This window comes from Delphinus delphis, chromosome 3, assembly GCF_949987515.2.
Source record: "Delphinus delphis chromosome 3, mDelDel1.2, whole genome shotgun sequence".
Taxonomy (NCBI): domain Eukaryota; kingdom Metazoa; phylum Chordata; class Mammalia; order Artiodactyla; family Delphinidae; genus Delphinus; species Delphinus delphis.
In genome coordinates, this window is record NC_082685.1 from 2,627,936 (window position 1) to 2,651,554 (window position 23,619).

At 57.0% G+C, this 23,619-nt stretch overlaps 1 protein-coding gene across 2 annotated transcripts; it reads left to right on the forward strand.

Moving 5' to 3' along the window:
* On the forward strand, nt 1-14,980 carry SGTA (small glutamine rich tetratricopeptide repeat co-chaperone alpha). 2 transcript variants are annotated; one of them, XM_060007318.1, is made up of 12 exons: nt 1-119; nt 7,137-7,275; nt 7,962-8,068; nt 8,231-8,339; nt 9,376-9,475; nt 9,834-9,938; nt 10,627-10,765; nt 11,444-11,506; nt 12,673-12,710; nt 13,248-13,337; nt 13,518-13,639; nt 13,774-14,980. In XM_060007318.1, the coding sequence occupies exons 2-11, from the start codon at nt 7,176-7,178 to the stop codon at nt 13,630-13,632; spliced, it is 966 nt and encodes a 321-aa protein (XP_059863301.1). In that variant the 5' UTR covers nt 1-119; nt 7,137-7,175; the 3' UTR covers nt 13,633-13,639; nt 13,774-14,980. The 2 variants fall into 2 exon arrangements, with proteins under 2 accessions (XP_059863301.1, XP_059863302.1); XM_060007319.1 differs by having other exon boundaries at nt 8,255-8,339; nt 13,774-14,979.
* The last annotated feature ends 8,639 nt before the right edge of the window (nt 14,981-23,619 follow it).

Sequence of the window (23,619 nt, forward strand, 5' to 3'; positions counted from 1 at the left end):
AAAGCCCGCGGGTGCTGGCTCCTTCTGCGCAGGCGTCGCAGCTGGGGGGGGGCGGGACCGGGCGGGGCCGCGGTACGCAGGCGCAGCCGTCGGTGGGTCGGGGTTCGGCTGCCTGAGAGGTGAGTGGGGGGTGCTCGGCGCTGAGCTCGGCGGGCCTGAGGTCCGCGGTTCGGGGCTCTTGGGGCTCCCAGGGCTCCGGGCTCCCTAAGAGGACGTCGGTGTGGGGCCGGGGTTGCCGCGTCCGCGGGGTACTATGAGTGGGCGGCGCGGAGGGGAAACTGAGGCCGGACGGCGTCGGGCAGGCCCTCGCCGGCCCGAGTCTCCCTCCCGCAGACCCCAGGCCCGGGAAATGCGGGTTCGCAGGCCGGCGGGTGGACAGCGGGAGGCGAAGCGCTCCGCACATAGTGAGCGCTTGCTGGGTGTCCGCTGCTTTCCGGAAACACGGTCCTTTTGAATCGGGGCCCCCGTTCGTGGGGTTCAAGTCGGGGCTCCTGTCTCGGCGCCGCCACTCTCTACATGGGTGACCTTAGCCAGCCTCTTGGCTTCTCGGAGCCTCAGTTTCTCCTTCTGTAAAATGGGCGTCGTCTCCGCCACTGCCTGGGGTGGGAGGCTTCCGGGAGGATTAAAGTCCCAGGGCCCCCAGCGCGAAGTGAGAGCTCAAAGGGAGCAGCAGCGGTTAGTCTGATTTCACACGGAGGGCCTCTGCCTACTGTGCTGGAGGTGGGAGAAATCTGGGGTCGAGGACCAGCTCGTCCACCTCTCGCTGGCTGTGTAAGCTCAGGGAGATCGCTTCCACTCTCCACCAGCCCTTTTCTTCTACTAATAGGGGTTCTAGAAGTACATGCCTCTTACAGGCATTTTGAGGTTAAATACACGTGGAACATTCTTTACTTAGTTTCCCTCTCCTTGTCAAGAGCTTTCTAGAGGACAGCTAGTTTTGTTATTAGGTGCCAGGAAATGCGTGTGCACTCTGCATCCTCGCTGAGTGATGTTCCCATTTTCCTTTGTTTCTGCCTCACTGGTTATTTTTGTCTGCTTTTCCTCTCTGTAGACCAGGGATTTTGTCCTGTCAGGGGACCCGGGGCCGTGTCTGGGGACATCTGTGGCTTTCACGACCAGGGGCACTCCTGGCACCAAGTGGGTGGGGACCAGGGTTGTTGCTCCACACCCCTCAGTGCACAGGACGGCCCCCACAAAAAATGATCTGGCCCCAAATGTCCACAGTGCCAAAGTTAAATCCTACCCTAGACTAGTGATTCTTCGCCAGTGGGCTTCAGAGGGGGCAGAGGGTGTGAACCCCAAGAAATCACGTGCACGGTTTTGTGTGCATGCCCACTTTTGTGGGATGAGGAAAGTGTATTTTGGAGTTTAGGCTCTGGAATCAGCCCGCCCAGGTTCAAAACTGCCGATTTGCATCTTAGCTGGGTGCCCTTGGGGGGGTGCCCCCATCTCTCTAAGCCTCAGTTTTTTGTTCTGTACAATGGGAGTTAGATTAAACAAGCTGTAACCAGGGGGCCAAATCCCCCTGCAGCCTGTGTTTGTGAATGAGGTTTTGTGGGATCACAGCCCACTTGATTGCATACATGTTATCCATGGCCTGGGAAGCTGAACGTCCTCATTCTGACCCTCCTTTTCAGAAAATGTTTGCTGACCCCTGAAATAGGCCATTATGTGTACTCAGCTCAGGGCCTGGAAAGTCCTGGGCACTCCAAGGATTTCATTCAGGGGTTTATAATTCAGTCTTCCTGAAAGGGTTAGTGGTTCTAAATGGGGTTAAGCTCTGCCCCGGATTGAGAGCTATAGTCTTACTTGTTCCTCCTTTTTTTTGGGGGGCAAGACCCAATGCTGGCCTTGACGGCCCATGCACAGTGAGGGTGAAAGAGTAAAGAGGACGGTTGGTAGGTAGGCTTGTCATCCCCTCTGCTGATGAGGAAACCGAGACCCAAGAGAAACGACCTCCCAAAGGAACCTGGTCACGTGTCTCTGACCATGACAAGGATCCAAGGTTTCTCTGAGTCCATGTGGACCAAACGCCCCTGAGTGCTGGGGTCCCTGGGGGAAGGTGATCTGTCCAGTGGCTCACAGTCGGGTGCAGAGTGGGCAGGCCAGGAAAGAGTCGGAAGGCCTTGTAGGAGATGCTGGACCAGAGGCAGGACAAGTACTGGGCTTTGCTGGAAGAAGAGGGTGTCCAGCTCTGTCTGAGGAGGTGACCTTCTGGCTTGGTGTTGAAGGGGGAGTGAGTGGTTCCCAGATGGCAGGAGGGAAGGTGAGCATTGCGTTTGAGCAGAGCACAGGGGCTTTGGTGAGGGGCCACATGTGCCTGCTCAGGAGGTTTCGGGGGGCTGTGGAGAGTTTTTAGAGTGCAGGACATCCTGGCAGCCCCTCAGAGGAAAACAGGGCTGCGATGTGGGGCTCGGGCTGGAGCCTGAGTTCCAGCTCTTGGGACCGCCCTTTCCTGGGAACCCTAGGTGCCCTGGGAGGGGAGGGAGGAGCAGAGGACCAGCTTGCACACACTGGTGTTGGTAAGAAGAGCTGGATTCGGGGTGGAGGCGGGGCAGGGCACCCCCAGAAGGGGTGGGCAGTCTCAGAAAGAGGGTGCTTCTCCTTCCTGGTGTCCGGGGCTGGGTCACTCATTTTCCTGAGTGTACCCTTTTGCCTCTTCAAATGATCAGTTCTGAGCAGGGAAATAAAAGGAGTAGAGGCTGGGGTGTTTGGGCGTTTTTTGGCCGAGCTGCACAGCGTGTGAGATCTTAGTTCTCGGACCGCGGATCAAACCCATGTCCCTTGCACTGGAAGTGCGGAGTCCTAACCACTGGACCGCCAGGGAAGTCCCGAGGCTGGGGTGTTTTTAATGATAAAATGGAAAGGTGGACGGAGAGCCGGCAGGGGTTCTGAACGCACAGGGAGGAACTGGCACCGGGACCCCTGCTGCAGCCGCACCCCGGGGCCAGCGTCCGTCCCCCGGCCAGGCTTGCGCCTGAACCCCGCACCTGCAGCCAGCGCCCCGGGTGCCTTTGGAACCTCACAAAGCCCTCGCTGTTCGCAGAGAGAGCGGCCTGCCCCAAGAATTCTGTCCGGCAGCCAAAGCCCAACAAGTTGGGATTGTTCCCGAGACCCCAGTGCCCAGGGGCAGTCAAGGAAAAGAGCGTCCTGGCGTTCCTGGGCCTGCTTTGCAGGGAGCGGGAAGGCGAGCAAGGGCCGACAGCTGTTCCGCGCCCAAGAGGCAGGAGAGCGGCAGTCCTCACGGCGCGCCTGTCTTGGACATGTGCTGGGTCCCCGCTGTGGACCCACATCTGCTTTTCTGCAGTCCGGAAACCCCAAATACTCTGCAAACACAGGATTTGCTGAAAGTTTGCAGCCAAGTCGTTTGGCCAGAAACTCTGACCCGTGCTGACTTTTATTTTTCCCACTGAGTGTTTATCAGTGATTTTCAGCTGGTGGTGGTTTGGTGACGTCTGGAGACTTTTGTGATTGTTACCCCTGTGGGGGAGGGGGGCTGCTCCACACCCCATGGTGCCCAGGACAGCCCCCACAGAGAGTGACCCAGCTCCCATGTCAGCTGTGCTAAGGGGGAGGGGCCCTGCATTCATTATTTGGGGAAAAATCGAGTTTGATCCCTGTTCACACTGGACACCAGAATAAACTCCTGATGATCAGACAGTGTAAACCAGGGTGACCCCCAGCGTGTGTGGGTCACCTCCCCTCCCTCCCACTCAGGTGTGGATTTAAATGTGTGTAGCATCCCGGGACCTCAAAGGTCAGACAGTCATGGAACGTAACCTCCGGGGGTCTCGCCCCGAGTGATTCTGCCCCCAGGGGACACTGTTGGACGGATGCCGGGATGCTGTTAAATACCCTACAGTGCACACGCTCCACAAAAGGAGTGACCTCCCCCCGCGCCATGCGGATAGAGCCCGGGGGAGAAGCTCCGCGTGGGGCGCTGGAGTCTCACCACAGCCTCTGTCACCCTGTTTTATAGAAGAGGAAAGAGAGGGCATCGCGGGGGCTCCTTCAGCCGTGACACGAGCATCCCGGCTCAGGGGTGGGGAGGCGACGTGGAGCTGGCCTCGGGTGGAGACGGCTGGACCTCAGGTGCTAAGACTGCAGAGCCCGCTGTTACCCCCAGGGCGCCTCCGGGAGCCCTGGTCTCGGTGCTCACTGTGTCAACTTGGGGGGCCGGCCCTCGGGAGGAGGTCATGTCAGTAGACCAGGAGAAGCCGGGAACCAGGAAACCGGGTAGCGGTTGCCTCAAATGAGCCGTTTAGTCGGGGTGGGAGGGCTGGTAGCAGCATGTACAAAGGCCCTGAGGTACAAAGGGCTGGGGCCCTTGGAAGAACTGAAGCTGTGCCAGGAACGGGTGTGACTTCGTGTCTCAGTTCTCTGCACCCTGACGGTCCCCTCAGAGTCACCCCCTCCGTCCTCACAGCTCAGTCACGTAAAGATCAGATTGCCTCTTTATCCTACTCTTAAGCAAATGCTTGTCACCACAGGGCCTCCAGTAGTTCCCTGTGAGGAAAACAGATCCCCCCACGCACAGACCCTCGAGCCCAGTGTGAAGCCCAGTCACCCCGTACCAGCTCCCGTGGGTCTGGCAGGGGGGCCGTGCCCCTAAGTGCTGCCTGGAACACATCGGGGGAGCCCCAGCTGCCCAGCCTGTGACCTTCCCATGTGACCTGTCAACCTGTGACCCCCTCTGGGAGACCCTGGCACCCCTCCACCCTGTTCGGTGATCGAGAAGTCGGCTGGGAGGGGTTGGCAAACATGAAGGCCCAGGTGGTAAATTCTGTGGGCTTTGGGGCCCTTGAGGAAAACCAAGCATGCTCTGCAGACACTTCTATAACGTAGGGATGAAAAGACATCCTCAGCCAAACAGGCGGCTGCCAGGTGTGGCCCTTGACCCCTGATTAGAACAGAACGTACAGAAGGATCAGGGTCCTGGGGTCTCGGAGGGTCACATCCTAAGAGGGCCACTCTGGGCTTTGAAAACAGATTTTCTCCTAGTTACAGTAAAATAGATATACCGCGAAGTTTACCATCTTAACCATCTTTAAGCGCACGGCCCAGTGACATTAGGCACGTTCACATTGTCGTACAGCCATCCCCACCATCCATCTCCAGAACTTTCTCATCTTCCCAAACTGAAACTCTGTCCCCGTGAAACAGAGTCCCCCAGCCCCTGGCCGCCACCGTCTAGTTCCTGTCTCTATGGATTTGAGCCCTCTAGGGACCTCATGTGAATTGAATCAGACAGCGTTTGTCCTGTGTCTAGTTTATCTCACTGAGCAATCACGTCCTTAAGGTTCATCCAGGTTGTAGCAGGTGTCAGAACTTCCTTCCTTTTTAAGGCTGAATCATATTCCGCTGTGTGGATGGATCACATCTGTTGATCCATCCATGCATGGACATTGGGTTCTGTCTGCCTTTTGGCTGTGGTGAATGATGCCTCTGTTTGTCAAATGTCTGTAAAACCAGAACCTTGTTGATGTTTTGGGCAGCAGCTCGCTGGTTCGGCTGGGGAAGATGACTCACCTTTGGGGGTTTCACTGTCTTCAGAACGAGCGGGTTGTGCTGGCTGGTCTCCCTGGGCCCCTCTGTGTTGCCCCTGAGAGCCTGTGCATCTGGGGCTGGCCGTCTGTCCTCTGGGCTCTGGCGTCCTGATTCCAGACCTCCCAGTTCCTGGGACGCTCTTGGGCCAAAGGCGCTTGCTTGGTAAAGGCTCATTGTATCCAGAAATGGGGGAGGAGAAAGCTCATTACCATCCCCATAATGGGGGTGGCCAGAGTGCCCTGTCCAGCTGTACGATATAGCTGCTTTAAGTCCTTCCCTTTTTAAAATTTGAGATATAATTCACATACCGTAAAACTTAGTAGATTTTAGTATACTCACGGTGCTGTGCAACCATCACCACTAATTTCAGAACATTCCGTGACCCCCAAAGAAGCCCCACCCCCTCCCAGCCCCTGGCAACCACGAACCCGGTCTCTGTGTCTGTGGATTGGCCTCTCTTGGACGTTTCCCATCAGTGGGATCACACACTGTGTGGCCTTCTGTGTCTGGCTTCTCTCCCTTTTTTTAAGTTGTCGATGGATGTAGTTTTCTGTGAACCGGAAACGGCTCTGAGCGCGGCCAGCATCGCGTGTCTTGACTGCACTCACCCGGCGGCTCTGGGCCGGCAGCGCCCGGCCTGCTGTCGGCCAGTGTGCAAAGCCTGGGGGTTATAACTTGCTCTGTCCGGTTTGATTTAGCCGCCGCTGGCCAGTGGTGGGTTAATGATAACTCAGCCAGGAGGCCGCCTCTCGATTTCCAAGCCACACAGGCTGTTCACCCTGCGGGGGCGTGTTTGGGGGGCCAAGATGCTTCACACCATGGATCCCACCCTCCCGGGCGAGCCCTGCATGGCCTCGGGCAAGCGTGGGAGATGGGCCTGTGCAGGGGGCGAGGCTGTGTGTGAAGTGCCTGGCGCGCCACGGCCCACGGGGAACAGGCCCTTCCCACGCCCGTTCTCCAGGCTTCTCGCCTCAGCACTGTAGGGGGCCATCCGCCAAGTTGTGACGACCACAGCTGTCACCAGTGTCCCCTTGGGAGAGTCACACCTGGCCTAGGAATACAGCAGGTTGTAGAGGAACCCAGAGGAGGCCCTGAGGCGGCCTGGGAGGGGGTGTCAGTGCCCTCTGGGCCTTTGGTCTGCTCAGGCCCACCCAGGGGTCCTGTCTGACCCTCGTGGGCGGTGCGTGTCCCCCGGGTGTTCGGGGCCCGGAAACTGTTGGACCGTTTTCTTGTCCAGAGCGTGGAGTAGCAGCAGGTGGGACTGCAGCCTGCCCTCTGTGTCCCTGGGGAGCCCCACGCCCCCCGTCCAGCTGGTGAGGAGGGATGACCACCGTGCCCAGGGCCACATCACCCTGGGGTTAGAGTCAGGCAGGACGGCAAGGGGCTCTGGACCTACAGCCTCAGCGTCTCCTCTGTGAAATGTGGAGAATTCACATGTCTGCCTCACCGTTGTCAGGCAGACACAATTAGCCAGTGAGTTAAAGTGGCTCCTGCCGGGCAGGGCGGGTGCGTGAGGGCAGAGGGGCAAAGGCTCGCTCGGCTGTGCCCGCCGCCCATCCTGTCCTCACACTGTGGACCGCTGTCCGCAGATCCTGAAACCCCCAGACCTTGTCTGCTCCCATCTCAAGATGGATAACAAGAAGCGTCTGGCCTACGCCATCATCCGGTTCCTGCATGACCAGCTCCGGCACGGGGAGCTCTCCTCTGACGCCCAGGAGAGCTTGGAAGGTACGTGCTGTGGGCCACGCGCGCCTCCCAGGGCCTCGAGTCCCCTGCCCGACCCCCCACTTGCATCAGCGCCTAGAAGCTCCGCGGGGTGGGAGCAATAGGCTGGTCCCTGTCCTCGTTTCACAGGTAGGGACGCTGAGCCCCAGGCGGGTGCAGGGCTGCCCCCCGCCTCCCTCACTTTAGGCTGGGCCTCCCGCAGCTGTTCTCTTCTGGAGGGATGCAGTTCCCGAAGGTTTTCCATGTCCCCCGTTGTGCATGTGTCCCTACCGGTCAAAGGAGTGAGAGAGGCCAGGGGTGGGGAGCCCAGCCCAGACCCGGCCGCTAGCCTGCCTGGCAGGAGGTAGCTGTTCCATGCCCACCGGGCCGCACCGAACCCCCGAGGCCTCCCACCCGGGCAGCCCCCGCATTGTGACCCCACAGAGAGGCCTGGCGTCACCACCTGAGCCCTGTGGGGCAGGGACGGCGGCTCCCCCACTCCTCCCGGCCTCAGGGCTCGAGGGGCAGGTCCATCCTGCGCTGCCCGAGGAATCACAGCTGGCACCCATAGGGCCCCGCAGGGCACACGCAGCGCCTGGTACATCCGAGGCCTTAGCGAGCACGTCCGAGAAAGGAAGCGTGAGCGCTGCCCCCCAGAATCGTCAGCTTGGGGTTGGGTTCAGTAGAGCACACCTTTGTCCCCCTGACAGTTGCCATCCAATGCCTGGAGACCGCTTTCGGGGTGACGGTGGAGGATAGCGACCTCGCGCTCCCCCAGACTCTTCCCGAAATATTTGAAGCAGCTGCGGCGGGCAGGGTGAGCCTCGGGCACTGCGGGGCTGTGGTTCTGTCTCAGTTCGAGGGCCTGAGTTACCCCCCAGAGCTCAGCTGTCCTCGGGCGTCCCCTGGCTGGTTGGGGGAGGGGAGAGGGTGCTGGGCTTGGGGGAGGAGGTCAGCGGTTTCCTGCTGCCCCTCAAAGAGCTCATCGTGGCTTTGGGGCCAGGAGATACCACCTGATCTGAGGAGCCCCCAGCGAACCCCACCTTCGGAGGAGGACTCGGCCGAGGCAGAACGCCTCAAAACCGAAGGTAAGGAACGCCCCGCACAGCTGGCCTCCGGGTGCTACGGGCAGAGGCCGGCTGGTCCTGGGCTGTGGAGCGGATGGCAAACCAGCCTTTGGAGATGGGGCCGGAGGGCTTTTACACTGATGCAGAGATGCAGAGAAATCAGACCCTTGACCAGGAGGAATTAAAGGGTAAGGCCGCTGCGGAGGGCGGTCCGACAGCTTCCCAAATGGTTAGATAGAGTGACCATGTGACCCAGCAGTTCCACCCTAGGGTGTGCCCAGGAGGGGTGCAAACGCACATCCACAAAGACGCTTGTGCACGCGTGTTCATAGCGGCATAGGAGTGGAAGCCGCCCAGGTGCCCATCGGCTGATGAGCGGACACACACACGTGTCCCTCCACACACGGGGACGTCACCCAGCCACGCAGAGGAGAGAAGCCCCGACACTCGCTCCAGCGTGGATGGACCTTGAGAACAGGATTCTCAAGGGGAGAAGCCAGACGTAGAAGGACACACAGTGTCTGATTCCGTTGGTGGGACACATCCAGAACAGGCAGAGCCAGACAGAGAGTGGATGTGTAGTTGTCAGGGGCTGGGGGGCGCGGTGACAGCTAATGGGGACGGGGTTTATTTTGGCTAATGGAATGTTCTGGAATTAGTGCTAACGGTTGGACCAGTTTGAATATACTAAAAGTCGCTGAGTTATATACACTCTTAAAGGGTGAGTCTCACGGTATGTGAATTCTATCTCATTAAAACTGCGCTGTTTCTGAAGGAACGAGCAAAAGTGATGGTATCTGAGGCTTAGGTTCCCAAATACCACAACCATGACAGTGACAGCTGCTGCACCAAGGGCTGGCTCTGGCCAGGCCCTGCGCTGGACGCAGACCCGCCCTCCGCCTCGTGCCACCACCCTAGCCTGTGTCTAAGCGTTGCATCCTGGGCCCCCAAAGTCTCGAACTGCCACATGGAAGCCGGGCGAGCCGAGAACGCCATCTCAGAACTTCGGGGTCCGAGGGGAACAGCCGAGGGTACGTTTCCTTCCCTTTCTCTTCAGGGAACGAACAGATGAAAGTAGAAAACTTTGAGGCTGCCGTGCACTTCTATGGGAAAGCCATCGAGCTGAACCCCGCCAACGCCGTCTACTTCTGTAACAGGTACGGCGGGGACCGGTGGGGTCCTGGGCAGGCTGAGCGGAGTCCCCAGGGGAATGGGAGGGGCGGTCGATCTGTGGGTTAGTGATGGCTCAGCCGCTGTCCCAAATAACGAGCCCATGCCTGGTGGCCGGCCAGGCGCGGCCCAGTGTCAGTGGTGCTAGCGGCCGCACTCGTCTGCCCCCACAGCCTCGGTTTCCCTGGTGAACGGGGCGGCACCCAGATTGCTGTATCCTCCGGCGCCAGCCCCGGCGTCCAGCCCCACCGGGCCTCCCATCCTTGGCAACCCTGCCTCTGCCCCACCTGACAGACGGGGAAGCTGCAATCAGCTCCCCGACTGCCCTGGTTTGCCTTCTCCCAGAGCTGCGGCCCACAGCAAACTGGGGAACTACGCGGGGGCGGTTCAGGACTGCGAGCGGGCCATCTGCATAGACCCGTCCTACAGCAAGGCCTACGGCAGGATGGGGTGAGTGCCGCCCGCCCCGTACATGCTGTCTGCCTGGGGTCAGTGCGGCCCCGCACGTTAAGGCCCCAGCCCACTGGGCTGCCCCACCTCACACACCAATCCCGAGTCCAGGCCGTCAGCTGAGCTTCTGACCGACCAGCTGTAAGTCCGGGTTCCCACGACCCTCTCCTTGGGTTCAGCGATTCCCTCGAAGGCTCACAGGACTCAGGAAAACGTTTCACTTAACCTTCTCTGGCTTATCGTAAGGGATGCAGAGGAGCAGCAGGCGGAGGACCGCCAAGGGCGAGGTTGGGGAGGGTCCCGAGGCAGAGCTTCTGTCCTGCGCGGTTCGGGGCGCGCCTCCCACCCAGCACGCGGGGCGGTCACCAGTGGGGGTGGGTTTTATAGCCCGTCTCTAACGCCTCCCTCCCCGGGAGTTGGGGGTGAGTTTGGTCTTTGTGGCCAGCAGCACATCCGGAGGCTTCCTGGAAGCCCACCTCATTAGCATAAACAGGCCTCCTCGTTAGCATAAACTCCAGTGCAGTCCAAGGACACACCTGTGATTCAGCTTGCTGGAGGAGGGAGGAGCTCTGACCACGCCTGCCCCGCCTCCTCCCAGCCCTGGCGACCCCAGCAGTTGGGGCTGCTGGGCCTGGGCGGGCAGGCGGGTGGCCTCCCAGGCCCTCCACGCGCACTGTCCCTCCTGCAGCCTGGCTCTGTCCAGCCTGAACAAGCACACGGAGGCCGTGGCCTACTACAGGAAGGCCTTGGAGCTGGACCCCGACAACGAGACCTACAAGTCCAACCTCAAGGTGGCGGAGCTGAGGCTGAGAGAGGCACCCAGTCCCGTGAGTCCTCTGGGGACTGGCCGCGGGGGCAGGGCGGCTCGGGGTCGAGGGCTGGGCCTGACCCGTGTGGGAGGAACGTCTCTGGTGCCGGGGGTCCGGCATCTGTTTAACGGGGTCCTGTCGTGAGGGAAGAGGCTTATCCTCGCAGAGTCCCCGGAAATGGGAGGGCGTGGGTCACATGGGGAAGCCCCAGCTCGTCAGGAGGCAGAGGGCTGGGGGCCGTGTGGGCCTTGGGAAGGAGCTGGCAGGCTGGGTGAGCAGGCGCGGGATCGGGTAGTTTGAATGGCACCAGGGCAGGGGGGCTGCCCGGGGTGACCAAGGCAGGGGGACAGTGGCCCCAAGCCCCGAAGAGGCTGGTTTGCGCGTGAAAGGTGCACTCGCGGGCCATTTGTTTACCAGTTTCTAGGGATTGGCCACCCCTGGGAGGGGCCGTCCCGCCACATTCAGCATCACAAAGTGAAAGACACGGTTAATATACCGTGCTCTTCCGGGGGACCCACACCGTGGTGTGCGTCTTTCACGAAGCACCCCCGGCCGCAGGGCCTGGCCGCCCGGGTTGCTGGGACGCCCAGGATTCCAACAGGCCCCAGGTGGGACCTTACCCCTCAGTTCCCGGGGGGCCGGCTGTCGAGGTTCTGTGTCGAGGCCCCACTAACCAGGGCTTTTCTCACCCCACAGACGGGAGGTGTTGGCAGTTTTGACATCGCGGGCCTGCTGAACAACCCAAGCTTCATGAGCATGGTAACGGCCCCCGCCTGCCATGTCACCATGGGCCCCGGGCCAGGGCCGCCCCACTGCAGACACCATGGACACTGGGCGCCGTGGGGTGTGGAGCCGGACAAGCTGAACCCGCCTCTCCCAGCTGAATAACCTGGGGAATCTCCACGCCCCTTCTCCCCCAGTCCGGGCCCCCTTGCGGTGTGGCCACGGTGACAGCAGCATCGCTGCACCTGCTCCCTGAGGTGCAGACGAGACACCGCAGGGCGCGGGGGCCCCGCGGAGGAAGGGCCGACCACCTTCTGGTCCAGATGCGCGTGTTCTGCGCAGGGCCGTCCCCTGGAACAGGCACCCAGCGTATCCGGCACATGCCTGTCAGCCCCCGGGTGGTCTCACCGGTCCTCAGGCCACACCGCTGGCTCAAGGGGCCTCAGGGTGGGGGTCTCAGGTCGCCAGGGAGAGAGGAGCCTGGAGCCCCCCCATCAGAGAAACGTCCGCACCTGAGCGGGAAGCGTCTGGCCTTCCATGTCTCGGAGCCTGGGCTGCCGCTCTCGTCCAGGGTGGGACGGGCACGAGGCTGCCAGAGGACTCCTGGCGGCGGGGAGCGGCCTGACAGAGGCCGCTCCTTTAGCCTTGTCCGTCGGGGTCGGCGGTCTCGGTCCCCCTTACCTTCGTGCTGTGCTGTTGGCACCCATCCATGCCCGACACTTGCATGACCGTGGCCTGGACACCCAGCCATGCAGGGCAGTGGACTGGCCGAGGCCGGCTGGTAGCGCTCTCCAGCCCTTTTCGGAAAGAGCCACAGCCTGGAAGGTGCTTCCCTGGCTTCTGCTCATATGCACGTCTTAAAATCGGCCCTGAGGAGCTAATCCCGACGTGGCTGGGGGTGTCAGTGTAGGAGAGATGCCAGGATGATGTTCATCCACATAGCAGAGCTGGAACTGACTCCCAGGTGTCCCTGGTCGGGGAAGGATGACGAGGTTCCTGGAATCTTAAGATGAGAGTCCAGATGGGATCGAAGTGGGGAAAGGGCAGGGTCACAGTGTGTGGGGATGGGGTGGGGCCCGGGGAAGAGGCGGGCCTGGCGCTCTGGGTTCTGGGCTGGAGGCCCACGGTGCGTACGGGGAAACCTCGTCGATGAAATGCGTTTGGGAGCTTGCTTTTTCTGAGAAGTCTGTTTTTTTCTTCAGGCATCCAACCTCATGAACAATCCCCAAGTTCAACAGCTGTAAGTGACCACCGTTCTCCTTTGGGTCTTGTGGTTAAAATTACTGTGGTGCAAGGTACACAAAATGTACCATTTTAACCATTTTAAGGTTTGTGATTCCGTGGCATTAAGTATATTTATGGCGTCCTGTAGCTGTGGCCACCATCTAGTTCCAGACATTCATCACCTGAAAAAGAAACCCTGTCCCATTAGCACCATCCCCAGCCCCTGACCACCAGGAACCCACTCTCTGTCTCTGGATTTGCCTGTTCTGGACGTTTCCCATCGATGGACTCAGACTCTGTGGCCTTCTGTGTCACTGGCATCACCCGGTGTCCCTGAGGGACAGCATTGCCCCGTTAAGAGTCACTGTCTTTAAGCCAAAAAAGGGTGTTGCTGGGAAAGCTGATGGAATTGACAGGCTGCAGTCAGAGAGAAGCGTGGGCTGAGGGCAGGTTCGGGCCCCAGGAGATGTCCATTGCCAGCAGAGGGGAAGGGCCAAGTGGGGATCAGAGGAGGAGGGCTGAACCGTCTGCGAGTCAAGGGCTCTCTTTGCAGCATGTCCGGCATGATTTCGGGCGGCCACAACCCCTTGGGGACTCCCGGCACCAACCCCTCGCAGAACGACCTGGCCAGCCTCATCCAGGCGTGAGTGGACCTGCCAGGCGGGGCTCCTGGGCAGGCAGGGCGTGTCTCCACTCCCCCAGGAAGAGAGACCTGCTCTGTAGGGCCTGCGTCCTCCAGGGAGCGGTCCCCCTGCCCTCGAGGGGCACGTGGGGTGGGCACCCTGGGCCAGGCTGAGCCCGGGCGCACCTCCCCTCCCCGCAGGGGCCAGCAGTTCGCTCAGCAGATGCAGCAGCAGAACCCAGAGTTGATAGAACAGCTGCGCAGTCAAATCCGGAGTCGGACCCCCAGTGCCAGCAGCGACGACCCGCGGGAATGACTGCCCGGTGAGTCTGGGGCCGGGCCCGCGTCGCCGAGGCCACGCAGGGGCGTCTCTGGTCATCAGGCCCCTTGCCGGGGGTTCCCACCCGGATCCCCCACCCCTCTCAGTCCCGCTCAGTTGGGCTGTTTCTCTCTCCAGCCCCCCAGCGCCATCAGGTCCTTCCTGGCTGACCAGAAGCCTTCTCTCACTTTTCCGTCTCTCTTCCCATTGGACCGCCCATGAGAGGAAAAGGAATTGGACCTGCATGTTAAGATGGATTTTTATTATTTTTATTTTTTTGCCTCAGCCCTTCCCTCCCTTTTTGTACTCTCTCACGGCCCCCAGACCCTTCTCGAAACAGAGCCAGCAAGCTGTGAGCACAGACCAGCACCAGTCTCACTCCCAGCCCCCCCCAAAACCCAGTCTCTAAAGTATTTTCTAGAATAATTTGGGGGGGGTCCTTTCGCCGCTCTCAAGAAGCGCCCACGGGGAAGCCGTGGCACGAAGCCCCTTCCGCAGCCCCGCCCCCTCGGCCTGTCTTCAGGGGCCTCGCAGCCCACGAGAAGCTGCTCTCTGCGTCGACCTTGGCCACCCCAGCCACCCCTGCTCGGACGGGCTCCCTGCCAGCCAGCCCGGCCCTCGGACCCGGGTTCTCGCATGAGCAACTCCCGCTGCAGGTTCCCAGGAGCCGGTTCTGTTGCCCTGGGCCTGGGGGCGGCCCGGAGCGGACGTCCTGGGTGTGCAGGACCCATTTCTGGGACTTTTCTTCCAGTCGAGCATCTGGATGGACGTGGGTCTGATCCCAGCGCTCTCTTCCCAGTACTCAAGACTGACAGACCGTGAGGGGCCCTCTCACCACCTTCAGCCTGGCCCCCGAGCCCATCCCGGCCTGGCCATGTGTCCCAGCCACTGCCCTTCTGCCCACAGGTGGTCCCGCTGGCTCGGCGCCTCCTCCCATTGGGAGGGGGGGCTGCAGGGGGTCCTGGTGCCACCCGCCTTGGCCTGAGATTGCCAGGCAGCCACCGTGGATGCCCGGCGGCCCCAGGCGAGGCGGGACGGCGTGGGGAGGAGGGGTCGGCTGGCACCACCGCTCCGGCAGCAGTGTTGGCAGCTGGATCGTCGGAGGCTCCCTGGTGTTGTCGGGCCACGTGCGAGGTGACCCAGCACCGTGTGTGTAGGTAACTAGTAGGGAGACGGCCGCCAGCCACCCGCCGTCTGGCACACGTCCGTCGAGATGTGTCCTAACTCTTGCGTGCTAGCCATGGTGACAAGCATAACGTAACGTGTGGGGAATAAATAGACATCATGACCTCTGCCTGTCTCTGTGTTGACCTCTCAGCGCCGCCTCCCCTCCCTGCCCCTAGCTTCCAGGAACCCCCAGCCTGGACCCTGTGTGGGTCGCCTTGGAACCACTGAACCGGGTTGTGTGTGCATCTCCTGTCACCGCTGAGACAGTCCCACAGATTCAGTGGCTTTTAACCACACAGAGCATCTCAGTCCTGGAGGTCAGAAGTTGGACATGGCCCCTGCCCCCAGAGGCTAAATCCAGGTGTGGGCGGGTCTGCCTCCCTGCCAGGGCTCAAGGGGAGAAGTACCTCCTGCCTTTCCCAGCGTCTGGAGGCCGCCACAGATGGTGTAGGCAAAGGGGGGCGTCAGCACCTGCACTCGGCTCCCCACTGGCCACTGGGCTGTGGGAACACCTTTGGGCCATGCTCGCCTCCTTCAGCCGTGGCCTCTGTGGCTTCTGGGGGATTGTACTTCCAGCTTCCGGTGACCTTGAGCTGCCTTGTCCTGCAGAGATGACTTCCCCGTGTTCCCTGCCTCTTGGACGGTGGCCAACAGGGGATGAAGGAAGTTCAAGGAGGAGGAGGGGTCCGTCCCCGGTGGGTGCCGCTGGCGGGGTGTGGAAGCTCCCTGCCGTCCAGCCCTCCTGTTCCAGCTACCCAGTGCCACCGGGCAGCCTGGCCACCCGCGGAGCCGGCGAGGAAGGCGGGGTCCTGGCCGCCCCGAGTTCCCGATCTGCGTTTCCACAGAAGTTAATGCAGTAAACTGGCATTGACGTGGCTCCAGCTACCTGTCTGGGGAAATGGTTCCTTTAAAAAAAATTGAGATATAATTCACATGACATAGCATTTGCCATTTGAAAACGTACGGGGACTTCCCTGGTGGTCCATTGGTTAAGACTCCACGCTCCTAATGCAGGGGCCCCGGGTTCGATCCCTGGTTGGGGAACTAGATCCCACATGTGGCAGCTAAGAGTTTGCATGCCACAACTGAAAGATCCTGCACGTGGCAATGAAGATCCCACGTGCTACAACTAAGACCCGGTGCAGCCAAATAAATAACTATTAAATAGCTAAAAATAAAATTGTACAACTCAGTAGTTTTTAGTACATTCACCATGTTCTGCCACCATCACCACTGTCTAAACCCCCAAAAGAAGCCCCGTCCCCATCAGCAGTCCCCCCCAGCCCCTGACAACCAGGAACCCACTCTCTGTGTCTGTGGATCTGCCTGTTCTGGACGTTTCCCATCAATGGAATCACACCCGGTGTGTCCTGTGTCTGGCTTCTCTCACTGAGCATCGTGTTCTCAAGGTCCATCCACATGGCGTCATGTATCAAAACTTCATTCCCTTTCATGGCCTGATAACAGGAACCGGTTCTTAATCCTGACGCAACATTTTAATCATTGATGGAGCTTTAGAAAAAGTACCCATAAAAGTTAAGTGTTTATAAAATGTTGCATCTGGCGGGGAGGACATTGACAACCACATCTCCCTCACAGGAGTCACCAGTCGTCGAGCCCCTGCTGTGTGTCAGATGTGTGTAGCACCTCTTCTCCCATTCTTCAGAGGAGGGGTTTTTATCCTGAACCCACAGGCCCAGGTGCAGAGCGTGTTACCTGCCTGGCTCCAGGAAGCCTGTTTGCTTTCTGATACATGGGCCTTCTTCATCCTGCCAAACCCCATCAAAGGCTTGGTATCCGTTATGTATTTCTGCATAACAAAGCGCCACGAACTTAGAGGCTTAAAACAGTACACTGGTTACTTCCTAGTTTCTATGGGTCAGAAACCAGCAGGGCCTCTGCTCAGGATCTCAGCCAAGGCCACGTTCTCATCTGCCCACAGGTCGCTGGCAGACTTCAGTCCTTACGTTGTGGGTTGAGGCCTGGCCTCCCTCAGCTCTGCACCACCAAGGCCTCCTGTGTTCATTTCCTGGGGCTGCCATAACAAATTACTACAGACTCGGTGGCTTAAACGAGCACACATTGACTCTCTTGTAGTTCTAGAAGCCAGAAGCATGAAATCAGTTTGTCCAGTCCCAAAGCAAGGTGTCACAGGGCAGAGCTCCCACCAGAGGCTCCAGAGGGGGAGCCTTCCTGTCTCCCCCAGCTTATGGGGGCTGCGGTGTCCTGGGCTTGTGGCCGCATCACCCCAGTCTCTGCCTCTGTCTTCACGTGGCCTCTCCCCTTTTGTCTGTGTTGAATCTCCCTCTCCCTCCTTCTTATAACAGCCCCTGTGATGACACTGGACCACCCCCCTCGGGTGAGCCAGCATCATCCCCATCTCAAGGTCCTTAATTTAATCCCACCTGCAAAGTCCCTTTTGCCATATAAGGTACCATACTCACAGGTTCCAGAGATTAAGACATGGACATCTCTGGGGATCGATAGTTAGTCTTCCACAACCACACCCCTCCCCCCCATGGCCACTTGCTTCCTCAAAGCCAGCAGGGGAGAGAGAATCTAGAGGGAGTCAGCTAGCAGGACAGAATCTTAGGTACCATGATGGAATCTTGGGAATGGCAGTCATCGCCTATACTGTTGGTTAGAAGTGAGTCACAGGTCTCGTCCACACCTGACGGGAGGGGATTATGCAGGGCATGACCACCAGGAGGTGGGGGTTATTGGGGTGCCTTATAGCCTTCCACCACAGGCTTGAGCTTGGCCAAGTCTTCCAGCCAACCAGAGGGACCTGATTGCCTAGCCTCGCAGCCTCCATAAAGGGCTGTCACATTCAAAAGTGAATCAGCAGGTCCCGGGTCTGGCAGGAGTCCCGGCATCTTGGGTCTTCACTGACCCTCCCCCGTCCCCCAACCTGGCTCACCTCCACATGGGTCCCAATTTACATCAATCCATTTGAGCAAGAATTCTTCAGAAAGGAGAGAGAAAAATCCCAGCATCCTTCTAAGGCTTTACAAACCTTCTAGAACGTGCTTTTAGCAAAATCTTAAAGCTTCATGGTGCCAGTTAAGCCTGTTTCCTCCTTGTCTGTGATTAGTAAGGATTGGCTGGTGGCCCCCAGATCAGAGCGGAGGATTAAGTGGTCCCCACCCGGGCCAAAATCGTCTGAGAATCCTTATCACTGGTACCTGCATCCCGCCCCCATAAACTGACAATTCACCTAGGGTGGATTGTCCGCAGGGGTAACCCTGCCTTCCCAGGGGAAACTGGGCGATATCTGGAGATATTTTTGGATGTCAGGACTGAGGGATGCTCCTGGTATCAAGTGCGTAGGGACCAGGGATGCTGCTGAACGCCCCACAGAGTTTGAGAACTACTGGTCCAGTCTATGTAGTCTCCTGAATTTATTAAGCCAGCCCCCTACTGGTTCTGCTTTTTTTTTGTTGTTTTTTTTTTTTTTTGCGGTAGGCGGGCCTCTCACTGCTGTGGCCTCTCCCGTTGCAGAGCACAGGCTCCGGATGCGCAGGCCCAGCGGCCACGGCTCACGGGCCCAGCCGCTCCGCGCCATGCGGGAGCCTCCCGGACCGGGGCACGAACCCGTGTCCCCTGCATCGGCAGGCGGACTCCCAACCACTGCGCCACCAGGGAAGCCCTGGTTCTGCATTTTAAACAAGCATCTCAGGGGATTGGGACACACCTGTTTGGAGAAGCCCACGTTGAGAGGCACTGGTGAGCACAGGAATAGGAGCCGTATCTTCCAGGGGCATCTACCTATGCCCCTTAGGTCTCCCCAAACGATCTCTGTTCCTTCTCTCCCATCCTGTGTGTCCATCGCTGGGAGGCCCTACAGAGCCTCTTCCAAATTGACCCCACACCCAGTCTAAGTGTTCAGGAAAGATCCAGAAATTTTCTGTTTTGGAACCGCTGGAAGTGTGGGGAAGAGGGAAAGGAAAAAAAAAAACAACAAAAAAAGGAGTAATTGTCAACAACTCATCCCAGAAGCCCAGAAGCCAGCAGCTTCTCTATGTAACTTGATGAGTTGTGTATCACGGAGAATCACTGCTTGATCCCACACGAGCTAGAAATAGGATATTTCTGAATATTGCTGTCAGAAGTGCATTGAGTAAAAAAAAAAAAAAAGGCAATTAAACATAGATTTAGCATAAGTTGTGCCTTGGAGAAAGCTTCCAGGAATAGGTTGAGCCTTGAGATGTAAGGCAGCTGCTGCTACTGTTGACGGGGTTAGAAAGGCTCCGTTCTCTGCATTTCCACAGCCTTGGTGCATAATTCCTAGGAGCAAGACTGCAAATCTCACCCAGATTAAGTCCCGTGAAGCAACAAGATGGAAACAAAGTTTGTCTCTCTCTGTCACAGAAGCAGGGGGTATCACCCGGGGGGCAATTCTGCCCCCTAAAGACACCAGGTGAGGGACTCTCCTGGTGGTCCAGTGGTTAAGAATCCACCTTCCAGTGCAGGGGACATGGGTTCGATCCCTGGTCAGGGAACTAAGATCCCACATGCTGCGGGGCAACTAAACCCACGCACTGCAAATACTGAGCGCTGGAGCCACAGCTAGAGAGCCTGCCACAACTAGAGAGCCCATTCACTCTGGAGCCCGTGTGCCACAGTGAAAGATCCCGAGTGCCACAACTAAGACCTGACACAGCCAAGAATAAAATAAATAAATAAATAAATATTAAAAAAAGAAAAGACACCAGGTGATATCTGGGGGGACCTCTGTGGCTGTCACAGTGGGGACCAGGGGTACTGCTCCACTCCCCACAGGGTCCAGGACAGCACCCCCGCCCCAGAGAATGACCAGGCCTTGAAAATCAGCAGTGCCAAGGCTGAGAAGCCCTGTCCTGCAGTATTACCAACACACAGTAGGCCCTAGATAAATGTGTCAAAGAAACAAATATCCCAAACAATTTTGCCACCAGCAAAAATGTATAATTTATTCAGGGGAACTCTCTGGGGGTCCAATGGTTAGGACTCCCTGCTTACACTGAGGAGGGCCCGGGTTCAATCCCTGGTTGGGGAACCAAGATCCCTCAAGCTGGGCAGAGTGGCTAATAATAATTATAATTATTTGTTCACTGGCTTCAGAGTGCCCCTGTATCTTTTCAGCAAAGATTTCATCCCAACCTAGGTAACGTGGAAACCCCAAACTGAGTTGGCTTCCCCACCCGACCCGACCCCTCCCCCAAATCGACGCCAGCCCTGCAAAATCAGTTATTTCAAAGTCAGAACACACACCGAGCCCTCCGGACGTGACCCCCGTAGATGAGGAGCTGAGGCCACCAGGGGGCGCGCCGGCGCCGCTGCCTCCCCGACGGTGCCGCCTCCATCCCTGCGGGCCACGCGCAGCATCAGGACCAGAAAGAACAAGGCTGAGTTTAACCCTGAAACCACCGGGGCTTGAGCCTAGAAACGGCCCGCGTCCTAGAGACTGCGGTTGCGCGTTTAGAGCTGATTCCCCTTTCAGAATTTTAAGTTCTCCTCACCAGGGATGTTTTGTGAGGCTTTGTGCTGTGGTAGGGCTGCCATCCTGCATTGCATGATAGGATATGGGGTCAGAGATGGGCTCAGAGAATGTGAATCCCTCGGGGGTGAGGTTGAGGGTACTGACCACAAATTCTGCTCAGCTCACGGCTGTTCCCAGGTCTTTGTAAGCTCCTGAGGACTTAGGGTGTCATCCTTCTCTCTCGCTCTCATGACTGTGCTTCCTAAATTTTTTTTTTATCAAAGTGTAACATACAGGCACGAAAGTGCACACATTATAAGCAAAGAGCTCAATGAATTTTCACAAAGGGAGCAACCCCCCTTGTCATTGGCACCCAGACCAAGAACAGACCCCACGACCCCCAAAGGATAAGATCTCCACTCATGACCCCCAAGGGATAATGCTGCCCCAGTGTCTATGCCAGGGGTTAGTTTTGCTTGTTTTTGAAATGTAAACAGATGGAATCTATGAAAGGGAAAGCCAGAAAGATGGCAAAAGAAAATATAGAATATGGACTTCCCTGGTGGTCCAGTGGTTGACTCCACGCTTCCATTGTAGGGGGCATGGGTTCGATCCCTGGTCAGGGAACTAATATCCCACATGCTGCATGGCAAGACCAATATATGTATACACACACACACATATATATAAATATGATTTGAGGCAGGCAAAATTTTCTTGAAGAGAACACAAAAATGCACTGTGGTAGTTAATTTTGTGTGTGCACTTGGCTAGACCACAGCATCCAGACATTTGGTCAAATACCAGCCTACATGTTGCTGGGGAAGTATTTTTAGATGAGATTAACATTTAAATCGGTCAACTTTGGGTAGAAAATATAAGATGGATGGCTAGTGGGAAGCTGCTGCATAGCGCAGAGAGATCAGCTCGATGATTTGTGATGACCTAGAGGGGTGGGATAGGGAGGGTGGGAGGGAGGCTCAAGAGGGAGGGGATATGGGGATGTATGTATACATATAGCTGATTCACTTTGTTGTACAGCAGAAATTAACATAACATTGTAAAACAATTATGCTCCAATAAAGGTGTAAAGAAAAAAACTTTGGGTAGAGAGATAACCCTCTAGAAGGCGGGTGGGCCACATCTAATCAGTTGAAGGCCTTACGAGAAAAGACTGAGGTCTCCCCAGAGAAGAGGGAATTCGGCCTCCAGACACCCTTGGGACTCAAGCTGCAATGTCAACTCTTCCCTGGGTCTCCAGCCTGTCAGCCTGCCCTGCAGATTTCAGACATGCCAGCCCACATGATTGCATGACCCAATTCCATAAAGTAAATTCCTCTCTCTCTCTGTCTCTGCCTCTCTATCTCTGTCTCTGTCTCTGTCTCTCTCTCTATATATATATAGATAGATAGATAGATAGGCATCTTATATTGGTTCTATTTCTTTGGAGAACGCTAATACAAGCTCTAACCATACATTAAGCTCTAACCATACATTAAAAAAAAAAAATCAACAAATTGGACTGCCTTAAAAGAGAGAGGAAAGGTGAGCCATTGAATGGGTGAAGGCATTTGCAATATATACTTGACAAAAATATAAAGTACTCCTACGAATCAATAAGAAAAAGAGAAATAACCCAGTTTTTTAGATGGGCAAAACAGAAAGTCATTTCAAAAACCAGGATATGCAACTGACCAATAAACACATGAAAAGGGACTCAATTTCATTAGCCATGAGGGAACACTAATTAAAACCATAATGTGAGGGACTTCCCTGGCAGTCCAGTGGTTAAGACTCCGTGCTCCCAATGCAGGGGGCCCGGGTTCGATCCTTGGCCCGGGAACTAAGATCCCACATGCCGCAACTAAGCCTGCACAGCCGCAACTAGAGAAGTCCGAGCACCACACAGAAGAGCCCGTGCACCACCACAGAGACCCAGCACAGCCAAAATTAAAAAACAAAACAAAACAAAAACCATAATGTGAGATGATTGCACCCGAATAGCTAAAATGAAAAGACAAAAGCAAGGGTTATTCATCACAAAACTGCATTGGGGGTCTCCAAGACTCAGCAATGATCGTCCTCATGGCCATGGTTTACGAGAGGATATGAAGGAAAATCAGCAGAGGAAAAAGGCTTGGGGTGGGATCTGGGGGACCAGGCACAAGCCTTCAGATCTCTTTCCCAATGGAGTCCCACAGGATGCAATTAATTCCTGCAAAACGAGACGTGAAAGCACGAGTCGGGTGTGGTTCCCAAGGAGGCTCATGGAGACCTGGTGCCCGGGGTTCTCTCTGGGGGGTCTGTGCACTCAGGCACCTCTGCCCAGCACAGCCGAGGCCCCAGACTCTAGGAGGACAGCAGGTGTTCAGCGTAAACGACGTGTTTGCACAGACAGTGTAGGGACAGGGAGCCCCCTCCGCGATGACTGAGGGTGGCAGGTGCCTCCAGAGTCCAGTTGCAGACCCTGCTGAGGGCCTTTGCAAAGACAAAAATCTTAAGCCTGCTATGTTAACTCTTTTCTGCACCAAAAGGGACAAGCCGGCTGTATATGAAGTTCTAAAGCTGAGCGTTTAGATACCCTAGAAACCCTGGATGTACAATTTCCCGCCCCGTGGTTGTCTGCCCAACAGCAATGTGTATGAATCGCCACCCAGCGGCAGGCAGAGGAATGTTGGGAGCAGTGCCAACAGAAAGCCAACACTGGAAACTACCCTGTTGAGCAACCACGGCAGAATGGCGGTTGCTTGGGAGACGGGGCTGGGGAGGGGCAGGAGGACATTTTTTTCAGGGAGTGTAGTTTATGTTCACTATCTTGATTGTGAGGATGGTTTCACAGGTGTGTACATATATCAACACTTATCAAATTGTATACTTGGAATATCTATAGTTTATTGTACGTCAGTTACACCTCAATAAAGCTGTTCAGATGGTGGGTTTTTTTTTTTTTTGGCCGAGTCACGTGGCACACGAGATCTTAGTTCCCTGACTAGGGATGGAACCCGTTCCCCCTGCAGTGGAAGTACGGAGTGTTAACCACTGGACAGCCAGGGAAGTCCCTGTTCAGATGATTTTATTTCCTATTTCTGTGATTATCTGTATGGCTTGAGCATATTTTCCTATATGTATTCACCTCTTGCGCTTGTTCTCCTGAGAACTGTCTGTTCCTTCCCTTCCCTTCCCATTTTAATTTTTTATTTATTAAAAAAATTTATTTATTTTTGGCTGTGTTGGGTCTTCGTTGCTGCGCGCGGGATTTCTCTAGTTGCGGCGAGCGGGGGCTACTCTTCGTTGCGGTGCGCGGTCTTCTCACTGCGGTGGCTTCTCTTGTTGCGGAGCACAGGCTCTAGGCGTGC

Coding starts and splice junctions, on each gene's coding strand:
- SGTA (XM_060007318.1), top strand. CDS start 7,176: ATGGATAACAAGAAGCGTCTGGCCTACGCCATCATCCGGTTCCTGCAT. Junction 11,507..12,672: donor ACCCAAGCTTCATGAGCATG/GTAACGGCCCCC, acceptor TTTTTTCTTCAG/GCATCCAACCTCATGAACAA. Junction 12,711..13,247: donor AATCCCCAAGTTCAACAGCT/GTAAGTGACCAC, acceptor CTCTCTTTGCAG/CATGTCCGGCATGATTTCGG.